Source organism: Wyeomyia smithii, chromosome 2 (genome assembly GCF_029784165.1).
Source record: "Wyeomyia smithii strain HCP4-BCI-WySm-NY-G18 chromosome 2, ASM2978416v1, whole genome shotgun sequence".
NCBI lineage: Eukaryota > Metazoa > Arthropoda > Insecta > Diptera > Culicidae > Wyeomyia > Wyeomyia smithii.
In genome coordinates, this window is record NC_073695.1 from 73299269 (window position 1) to 73311178 (window position 11910).

The 11910-nt window shown below is 39.0% G+C and overlaps 1 protein-coding gene across 1 annotated transcript in view; it reads left to right on the plus strand.

The window, feature by feature from the left end:
• The window catches only part of LOC129719681 (uncharacterized), a 113209-nt gene extending 102827 nt beyond the window's left edge, over positions 1–10382 (plus strand). Inside the window, exon 7 of the mRNA XM_055671072.1 lies at positions 9059–10382. Within this exon, the coding sequence (XP_055527047.1) occupies positions 9059–9927 (869 nt within the window). The 3' untranslated portion in view covers positions 9928–10382. The remainder of the gene's footprint in view (positions 1–9058) is intronic.
• Positions 10383–11910: the final 1528 nt, after the last annotated feature.

Below are 11910 nucleotides of genomic sequence, written 5' to 3' on the forward strand. Positions count from 1 at the left end.
GGATCTAGAATGATACACAGCAGCTGAAATCGACCACACATCCCATTTTGGATTCTAGGTTGGCGACTTCCGGTTCCTGGGAAACAGCTGAAAATGATCGAATAACACCCAAATGGGTGTTTCTTCAACCAGAATGACGCTCAGAGGCTGGAAATTATCTTAAATTCCATTTTGAAATCCAAGATGGCGACTTCCGGTTTGTGACAAACAGCCTAAAATAACCAAATACCATCTAATATGAGTATCTCTGGAACTAGAATGATGCAATGAGCTAACAATTGACCTCAGGCACTATTTTGAGTTGCTAAAGGGGCAACTTTTAGTAAACAGTCGAAAATGACCGAATAATACTCAATATGGATATTTCCGTTATCGAGATGATGCATAGAAACCATTTTTGGTAGAAACATTTTGAATTATAAAGACGACCACTTTTAAGTTCTGGAAAACAACAAAAATAACTAAATATCTCCAAATTTGGGTATTTCCGGTGTCAGATTGATGCCAGAAAATCTGCTGAAAATGACCGAATACCACCCAATATGAATATATTCAGAATTGAGGCGATGTACAGAAGCCAAAAGTCGAGGATATTTTCATTTCGATGAACCCAATCATTTCAAACGATTTGTTATTTGAATTTGATCATATCCTATGGCCGATTCGTTGTGCATTTGCAGACTTTTAACACAATTCAATTCAACTCAACATAATTCATCAGTTAACCCTTAGCCTGCTCATCTGATAATAATATTGATAATATTGATCAAATCGGTTGTGTAGTTTCTGAGATAATGAAGTTTCGTGATTTTCACATTTCGACACATTACAGACAAAGTTACAGTCCGATTATAGTTAAATTCAATAGGGTGTTATGAGGCAGCTAGACCACTCATTTGACTTTAATTTATTGAAAATCGGTTCAGCCATTTCTGAGAAAAGTGAGTGAGTCCAAGTAGTCTTCGGAATATGTTCCTTTTTTTAGCTGGATTTAACATTTTAAACATAACAGGCAAGGTAATAGTCCGATTGCAAAACAAATCAATAGGATCTTATGGGGCAACTCGACCTTCCATTTGACACTGATTTTTTTAAGATCGGTTCAGCCATCCCTGAGAAACATGAGTGTGATTAAACAGTCTTCAGAACACGTTTCTTTCCATAACTTTCGAATTACAAGTTCAATCTTCATAAAATTCGAGAGTTAAGAGTTTTCCAGGTAGCCCGTTCATTTGAAATCAATTTTGTTCAAATCGGTTGTGTAGTTTTCGAGATAATGATGTTTCGTGATTTTTACATTTTGATACATAACCTCTAAACTAAAAATCCGATTACAATAAAATTCGATAGGGTCTTATGGGACAACAAGACCTTTCATTTGCAATTAATTTCATGAAAATCAGTCCAGCCATCTCTGAGAAAAGTGAGTAAGAATAAAAATCTGCACATACACACACACACATACACACACACATACAGAAAATGCTCAGCTCGTCGAACTGAGTCGAGTCATGTATGTCATTCGTCCCTTCAGAGCACTTTCATACTTTCGGTTTCGCAAGTGATTGCTATACCTTTCTAGGATAAAGGCAAAAATTGGTATACTTATGTTTGTATTCCCCCTTACACATTTCGAGAATTTCGTCTCAATACGCAGGAGGCTCCATATGCCTAAAAAAGGGTTCCTATCCTCTATACTCACTTTTGAATAAGCTTTGTTGAATAACAATCATTCGTCAGGAAGATAGTGGAAGACCGACCAATTTACTGGATTGAAAAGGACTACATTCTTCTTATCTGAGTCATGGTTTAAGCCCAGTGCACTCGCCTCGATAGCGGAGACGGTCAAAAACTGACATGTCACTGATGAACCCAGCTTATCAGACCATTGCTGGTATATCGGACATCCTGCCTGACAATTATTTGAACACTAGCTGAAGTGGACACCGCACTAAGTGACAGCACACGCTCACAAAAGCTTTTACTTTAACAAAACGAACAGTCCGCCATGATGTGCCCTGGTGGAACGAAACTCTCAGCAACCCTCATCGGGAAGCTAGACGCTTGTCCAACAGGGCTAAAATCATGTCCAACTGGGATGCCTATAGAGCATCCCTCACTAAATACAACGCTGAGCTACGCGAGCCAAAATGAGTTCCAGGGCTAGATTGTTTTGAAACATTCAGACTCTAACTGAGGCAACGTGACTGCAGAAAGTGATGTTTAATAATAATACGAATGGTCTTGGGCAATTGGAAAAGGGATATGGAAGTATGACTGTTTCTACCAAAAAACACTAGATGTTTTTAGGAATATTAACTATCCTGGCTCGACATCGACTTCCGGATCGAACGTTGAAGAGCTGCAGAGCCTCGGGTCCAGACGCATGGCGTCACTTGACTCTACAGTGCTCGCTCGTCTACTGTTCACGGCGACTTCTACCAACTGGGCACTAAGCTCTTTTGAGTCTATAAAGTGTTCAGGATCGGATGGCATTCTACCAATCTTTCAAAAAAAAAAAAAAAAAAAAATCGGATGGAGTCATCATGTCCGAACTAATCAGCCTTTTTCGAGCCAGCTTTACTCTGGGTCGTATCTCGGTCAGCTGGCGGAACGTCAAGGTGGTGTTTTGGTTACCAAAGTCGGGTTAAAAAGATAAAACACTGCCTAGTAAGCCTTTCTAGATATTGAGGGAGTTTTCGATGACACGTCCTTTGCATCATTTTACACAGTTCTACAAAACAAAGGAGTCGACGATACTACAATGAGTTGGATCCAAGCTATACTTTCGAACAGGAAGATCACAGCTCCATCGGGAGATAGGGTAATCGCTTCATTATTCATCTCAACAGCTAGCTGCACCTATATTCATCTTATTTCACTCATTTGTCCAATTTACCAGCAAATTCCTACAAATTTTTTAATGTAAATCTATTTGCTTCTCGATTTTATCAAGTGGTTGAAAGTTTTACGTTGAAAATATGATGAAATTTGACGATAAATTGATCAAAAAGGCGTGATGAGATGAATATAGGTACTGAGATGAATATAGGAGCGATGAAACAACATAAGAAATACAAACAAATTACAAATTGAAAAAAAATCATCACCATCATCATCTTCCCCTGTGATTGCTGAAATCTCCTGTTGAACTGTTTCCAGGTAATTAGAAATTATTATAATTATCAGCAAGAAAAATTTCTCTCGCTGCTATTTTCATTTCTTCTAGTGATTTTCGATGTATCATTATTTCATATACATGTTGTCTTTCTAATCCGGTTTTTATGGTAAAAATAGGACATCCAACTACATGTGTAAAACCATGAACTGATAACTTACTATTGAATTAGGTGGTGCCGCTGAAGTTGAAAACTTCATTATAAAATTTAGCGAATCTCTGAATTCGAAAACCAAGACACTGGAATCACACAACGTTCTAAATGAACTCGAAAAGATGCGAAAGGCGACGAATGTTCTTTGTTTTTTTTCTCATACAGCAAACTGCGTGCTTTACTTTTGTATGCAAACGAGTGCGAAGCCAAAGCAATCTGCAAACGGGCTATTGTTAGCCGGAGTTTGATGGTATGAATATGCTGCTAAGATTTGACACTTCAATCAAATGGCTGAATGTTTTTAATATTGTTTTGAATATGCAGAAACTTATGAACTAGTTTGACATAATTAAGATTTCATAAATATTTGTTTACTGTTTTCTTTTATTTGTAACTTTTATTTGTAAAAATTGATTTACATGAACGCTTCAATCCAATAAAGGTATATTCACTCTCAAAAAGTATTGATGTTGTAATCTATACATATAAAAATGCAATCTGGTCTGTCTGTCTATCTGTCTGTCTGTCTGATCAATATAGGCTCGAAAATTACCGAAACGATCGACGTGAAAATTTGTATGTAGGGGTTTTTGGTGCCGATAAAGGTTCCTATGATAGTTTAAGACCCCTCCCTTTTCTGGAAGGGAGGGGTCCCATACAAATGAAACATAATTTTCTGCACAACTCAAGAACAAACCAAGTAAATGAAACCGAATTTGGCATGTAAATGTTTTAGGGGTAAAAAATATGTCCATAATGTTTTGACACCCCTACTTCTTTTGGAAGGGAGGGATGCCATACAAAGAAACACAAATTTCTGCACATCTCGAGAGCTAACCAACTAAATGGAACCACATTTGGCAGGTGAATGTTTTGGTGGTAAAAAATATGTTCCATAATCGACCTCAGGCAACATTTTGGATTGTAAAATGGCAACTTCCGGTTTCTGGAAATCAGCATGAAATGGACGATTCCCATTAAATATGAGTATCTCCGGAACCAGAAAGATGCACAGAAGCTAAAAATAAAAAAAACAGACACAATCTTGAATTTTAAGATGGTGACCTCCGGTGTCTGGCAAACAGCCGGAAATTACCAAATACCATTCAATATGAATGTTTTCGGAACCAGAATTACGCCCAGATGACAGAAATTGATTTCACAGGCAATTTTAAAGTTCGAAATGACGACTTTTGGTTTCTGAAAAACAGCCCAAAGTGACCAAATTCCACCCAATATGAGTATCTCCGAAGCCAGAATGTTGCAAGAACACCACTATGAATTGTAGGATGGCAACTTCTGGTTTCTGGGAAACAGCCAAAAATGGCATATTTCCGTCTGACATGAGTATCTCCGGGTCTAGAATGATACACAGCAGCTGAAATCGACCACACATCCCATTTTGGATTCTAGGTTGGCGACTTCCGGTTCCTGGGAAACAGCCGAAAATGATCGAATAACACCCAATATGGGTGTTTCTTCAACCAGAATGACGCTCAGAGGCTGGAAATTATCTTAAATGCCATTTTGAAATCCAAGATGGCGATCTCCGGTTTGTGAAAAACAGCCCAAAATAACCAAATGCCATCCAATATGAGTATCTCTGGAACTAGAATGATGCAATGAGCTAACAATTGACCTCAGGCACTATTTTGAATTGCTAAAGGGCAACTTTTAGTAAACAGTCGAAAATGACCGAATAATACTCAATATGGATATTTCCGTTATCGAGATGATGCATAGAAACCCAACATTGACCCTGGACACCATTTTGAATTTAAAGACGACCACTTTTAGATTCTGGAAAACAACAAAAATAACTAAATATCTCCCAATATGGGTATTTCCGGTGTCAGATTGATGCCGGAAAATCTGCTGAAAATGACCGAATACCACCCAATATGAATATATTCAGAATTAAGGCGATGTACAGAAGCCGAAAGTCGACGATATTTTCATTTCGATGAACCCTATCATTTCAAACGATTTTTGAATTTGATCATATCCTATGGCCGATTCGTTGTGCATTTGCAGACTTTTAACACAATTCAATTCAATTCAACATAATTCATCACTTAACCCTTAGCCTGCTCATCTGATAATAATATTGATAATATTGATCAAATCGGTTGTGTAGTTTCTGAGATAATGAAGTTTCGTGATTTTCACATTTCGACACATTACAGACAAAGTTACAGTCCGATTATAGTTAAATTCAATAGGGTGTTATGAGGCAGCTAGACCTCTCATTCGACTTTAATTTATTGAAAATCGGTTCAGCCATTTCTGAGAAAAGTGAGTGCGTCCAAGTAGTCTTCGGAATATGTTCCTTTTTATAGCTGGATTTAACATTTTTAAACATAACAGGCAAAGTAATAGTCCGATTGCAAAACAAATCAATAGGGTCTTATGAGGCAACTAGACCTTCCATTTGAAACTGATTTTTTTAAGATCGGTTCAGCCATCCCTGAGAAACATGAGTGTGATTAAACAGTCTTCAGAACACGTTTCTTTCCATAACTTTCGAATTACAAATTCAATCTTCATAAAATTCAAAAGTTAAAAGTTTTTCAGGTAGCCCGTTCATTTGAAATCAATTTTGTTCAAATCGGTTGTGTAGTTTTTGAGATAATGATTTTTCGTGATTTTTACATTTTGATACATAACCTCTAAACTAAAAATCCGATTACAATAAAATTTGATAGGGTCTTATGGGGCAACAAGACCTTTCATTTGCAATTGATTTCATGAAAATCGGTCCAGCCATCTCTGAGAAAAGTGAGTAAAAATAAAAATCTGCACATACACACACACATTCAGAAAATGCTCGGCTCGTCGAGCCGAGTCGAGTCATGTCCCTTCAGAGCACTTTTATACTTTCGGTTTCGCAAGTGATTGCTATACCTTTCTAGGAGAAAGGCAAAAATTGGTATACTTATGTTTGTATTCCCCCTTACACGTTTTGAAAATTTCGTTTCAATACGCAGGAGGCTCCATATGCTTAAAAAGGGTCCCTATCCTCTATGCTCACTTTTGAATAAGCTTTTTTGAATAACAATCATTCGTCAGGAAGATAGTGGAAGACCGACCAATTTACTGGATTGAAAAGGACTACATTCTTCTTATCTGAGTCATGGTTTAGGCCCAGTGCACTCGCCTCGATAGCAGAGACGGTCAAAAACTGACATGTCACTGATGAACCCAGCTTATCAGACCATAGACATATCGGACATCCTGCCTGACAATTATTTGAACACTAGCTGAAGTGGACACCGCACTAAGTGACAGCACACGCTCACAAAAGCTTTTACTTTAACAAAACGAACAGTCCGCCATGATGTGCCCTGGTGGAACGAAACTCTCAGCAACCCTCTTCGGGAAGCTAGACGCTTGTCCAACAGGGCTAAAATCATGTCCAACTGGGATGCCTATAGAGCATCCCTCACTAAATACAACGCTGAGCTACGCGAGCCAAAATGAGCTCCAGGGCTGGATTGTTTTGAAACATTCAGACTCTAACTGAGGCAACGTGACTGCAGAAAGTGATGTTTAATAATAATACGAATGGTCTTGGGCAATTGGAAAAGGGAGATGGAAGTATGACTGTTTCTACCAAAAAACACTAGATGTTTTTAGGAATATTAACTATCCTGGCTCGACATCGACTTCCGGATCGAACGTTGAAGAGCTGCAGAGCCTCGGGTCCAGACGCATGGCGTCACTTGACTCTACAGTGCTCGCTCGTCTACTGTTCACGGCGACTTCTACCAACTGGGCACTAAGTTTTTTTGAGTCTATAAAGTGTTCAGGATCGGATGGCATTCTACCAATCTTTCAGCAAAAAAAAAAATCGGATGGAGTCATCATGTCCGAACTCATCAGCCTTTTTCGAGCCAGCTTTACTCTGGGTCGTATCTCGGTCAGCTGGCGGAACGTCAAGGTGGTGTTTTGGCTACCAAAGTCGGGTTAAAAAGATAAAACACTGCCTAGTAAGCCTTTCTAGATATTGAGGGAGTTTTCGATGACACGTCCTTTGCATCATTTTACACAGTTCTACAAAACAAAGGAGTCGACGATACTACAATGAGTTGGATCCAAGCTATACTTTCGAACAGGAAGATCACAGCTCCATCGGGAGATCGGGTAATCGCTTCATTATTCATCTCAACAGCTAGCTGCACCTATATTCATCTTATTTCTCTCATTTGTCCAATTTACCATCAAATTCCTACAAATTTTTTAATGTAAATCTATTTGCTTCTCGATTTTATCAAGTGGTTGAAAGTTTTACGTTGAAAATATGATTAAATTTGACGATAAATTGATCAAAAAGGCGTGATGAGATGAATATAGGAGCGATTACCCTACATGTGTCACAGTACAGGCAGTGAAAAGGTGTCCTCAGAAGGGAGTTCTTTCTCCACTGTTATGGTCACTGGTAGTAGATGTTCTCCTAATCAAGTTATCGCATCTAGGCTACAAAGCCATTGGTTTCTTATTGTTCGGGCAAAATTTGATGCAACTCTTTTTAGTCGCATGCAAACGGCTCTCAACACCACCTTCCAGTTGTGCTTAGAACAAGGGCTGAGCATTAACCCCACTGAAACAGTCATTATACCCTTTATCAAGCGAAGGATGCAGTTAATCACTCCTTCGCTATTGAATGGGAAAAAAACTGAGTTTTAGCAATGAGACCAAATATGCGCGTCATCACGGGACTCCTAACTGGACACTGTTGGGCTCTTAATAATTTAAAGCAAACGGTAGAATCCCAACCGACAATTATCGCTTTTTCAACGTTGAACCGTAGAGCTCAGCGTATTTGTTTTAGTTTCGCGGGGCTCTTGTTTCATCGAAGTTCAACTTCTTTTCTTCGGTAGTTACTTCTCAACTCTGAACCAAGTGTGGAGTACCAATCCCAAAACGGCCACAGGTTTCTTCAACAATGTATGTAGTTCCAGAATGGGGCACAGGCTTACAACCAACTAACTCAACTCCATCAATGAGTTCGAGAATCTTGTGTACTGTGTAAAGCAATCGAGGCCAGCCACAAAAGACAAACATGTCTGTCGCAGTAGCACTTCTGCCCAATACAAAGAGAAAAAAGGCCCAGCGCACTGCCGTGAACGCATGTCAGTCCCATCCTGAATTTTCGTCGATTTGGCCATCAGCGGGTAGAATCGCCAACGCTTCTCAAAATAAATGTGAAAAACAACATAGTTTGTTCTGTAAAATTCGTAAAAAATATCAGGTCAGTTTGTCCCATCTAAAAAATTAACGCATGTTTAGATAATGTTGTCACAAAAACTTTGCGGAAACCATTTTCCTTCTAACTCTTCTTGTTTTGAAGATATAATGGTTCAAATCAAACTAGTCCTAAAAATTACATTTTTAGATTTTTTTTACAAAACAGTAACATCAAGAAGGCATTAATGTTCAACATAATAATGTAATTTGCGAAAACAATAGGAAGATAGTTAGAGCGAGCGGTCAGATTCTAATTGTGATTAAATTATTTGGAAGCATTATTAAACAGTGATTTTGAAACAATACTAAAGGTACCTATAGTTAGTTCCTATTTGAATTGCTTTAAACATGGAATTTGTCTGCAACATTTTTGGTCCCTGTGACAAAACTTTGACTCATTCCGGTGGCAAGCATCAATATGTCCATCTAGAAATTCACTGTAATTTCCAACTAACCACATTGTTTTGCATCGATTTTAGGTTTGGCCATTGCTGGCGAAGGAGGAGTCGCGTCATCGAAGCCCGTTGCGACTGCAGTGGTCGGAGATGGAGGACTCGCCGTGGCTCGACCCGTGGCTACTGCAATTGCGGGAATTAAACCCAGTGAACTTGGCTCCCTAGGTCTACCGATCGCCATCAACAAGAAGCTAGTTACCAAAGGAAAATACGGATTAGTGGCAGCGGATCATGATGTACCGAATGGACTGCTCGTGGGGCCAGGATTCCAGGAAGCCCGTGTTTCTCAAAACGAAATTGAAGCGGAAATCGACGACGCCCGTCAGCAAGCGTTAGGGCAAATTGATAGCCTTGCTCCATCCTTCGACACGGAAAAGTTTTTGGCCAACTTGAGACTAAAGGCAAAACAGCAACAACAACAACAGCAGCAGCAAAACCAACAACAACAACAACAGCAGCAGCCATCCCCGTTTAATTCTCAACCAATTTACTATCAACCGCAATTAAATATGCCTCAGTCGTATCCTTTTATGAGCGATTACATTAACACACCCCAGTATCCAGTGTACACTCCGAACTTTCTGCCATATTACAGCTGGAATGCTTATTCGGCTGCCGCTGCCTACCAGAATCAGTTGGCCCTTTTGGCTGCCTACCAGCAGCAACAGCAACTGGCATTTCAGTCCCAATACAATCCATACTTTTTCAGCGCAGGCTCCATTGCCCCCCAGCATTCCTTTCAGCAATATGAATATCCCCAGCGAGCTTCATTTTACTCCGCTCCAACTGCCATCAATTCTGCCCCCGTCAGTGCCACCGCCGCTGCCTACCCGAGCTATTACAATTATCCATCCTACTCAACCCCATCGCCATACAGATTTTTCTACTATTAGATTGCTTATCACCAACCCGACCACCGGCGGATTGGACGGTAACCCATACATTCTAAGCATTAGCTCCAATGGGAAGTAAAACAAAAAGACTTGAAACTCATTCCACCCTGTCCGTTAGGATAATTGCGTAGTGTATCGCCTCACGGAAGGATCGCACTTTTGTAGATCGTCCCAGCGGACGGCAGGCAAGCTCCGTTGGCGAAGATCTACGAGACCTGCCCCTTCAATCCCCTCGGTGGGTTAGTTTTCCATTTAACAAATGATAGGGAATCAAGATGCGGGTGGAATTCGAAACGATACAAATAGGTTTAGGTTGCTTTCCCAACGACACGATTAAAAAACTGTTCGTTGTAATCGAATCGATACAAATATAAGAAAATAGCGTTTAGAGTGTAAGAAAACGATTTAGGAAAAAGAAAAGAGACAAAGAGATAAATAAAGGATATTTCTATAAAGGTCGACTTTATTCTATTGGTGCTTGGGAGTGTTTACACTGAATTTGATAGGCAATATTGAGTCATCGAGTCAGACGATCAGAGGTTTGTTTGTTTTTGCAGATTACACACGTTGTAGATGAAATAGAATGAGTATTTTTTGCGATGTAGATGTAACTTTTGCGTTTTAGGAATTTCGAATCGATTTACTTTTCAAGGGCAAAACCCATAAAAAAGTGAAGTGAAAGATATTCTTAAGCGATTGTGATAGTGCAAAAACTAAAATCAAATTTTAGTAGGAAATGCAAACTTGCAACTTAGATTGAAACGTTGGAAGGACAATGAAGGATAAGCCTTAAAAAGGCGCTAATGGTTCTTAAGGAACTGAGAGGGTGTAAAACGAGAATCCTAGAAATGCTCACGTTGACCTGAATTTATTTGTTATTATTAAGCTTTATGAACCAGCTATGTAACTTCAGTTGTTGCTTGAATTATGTCGATTGCATTTTAGCAACAAAAGATGGTTTATGAAACTTTAAATTGTCGTTAAGGTAACAAATTTCCGAAACAAAAAAAAAACCATATAGTTGTTCTGGCAGTTGCAAGCACTTGACCTTTGTGAAGCATAATGTCTTCTGAAATATTTGTTTTTTTTTATAACCTACAGTTTTTTTCTCTGGAAGAATATCAATCATAATGTTTAGTTATTTTCTCTAGAAGGATAACGATTAAAATAACTCTGCTGCCATTTTTATTGAATTACTTGTGTTTAGGTTATAATTAATTTGACACAATCATTTTAAATTGTTTCGTTTCAATTTGACTAACCAGTCAACAAACTGTTGAAAGGAAAAGCCCTAAACACAAAGTAGCCAGGTGCAAACAACAAACAATTTCCCATCAATGCAGTTAACACTATTTGATCTTTGTGATCTTTGTGATATCGCCAGAGTTCTGCTGCGTTCCGCACTTCTATTATTGATAATATCACTATTGAGAGTAAGTTGGATTATTTTAATTCGTGCTTGTGTGTATGCCCATCCTTTTCACGCTTACTATTCCGAGCCTTGCTGCCTCTGACCAGTTTTATTGTGAGAGGAGTTAATTTTTCTCAAGCAGTATTTCTCGAGGTTCTGGAGAATACAACGTGGAGGAAGGGTTAATAGGGAGTCTGAGTATAGACCCATGCTTAAGTCCGTTAATTTCGAATGGCCCTGATTCTATTAAGATTCGAACGCACGACCACCCACTTGTCAAAGCGGACTCTGTAGCCTTAAGGCTGCGAAGCTCCCTCAGTTAACACTGAATTTAACTTTTACGCTAACGTGCTTTGGATGAGAATTTAGGTAGGTACTAAAATTGGATTGTGTAAAGTGGAATAAGTAACGAAATAATCGCTAAGGTACGAGCTTTTGCGTGAGAAATTCTTCTTCTTTCCAAACGCGATAGGAATGGCACTATTAATGTTATAAATATCATCGATCTATTCCCTTCGATTTATATCCAATTTCGCAAATTACCGTGATTACAGTTCTGTTCTGCCCCGTAA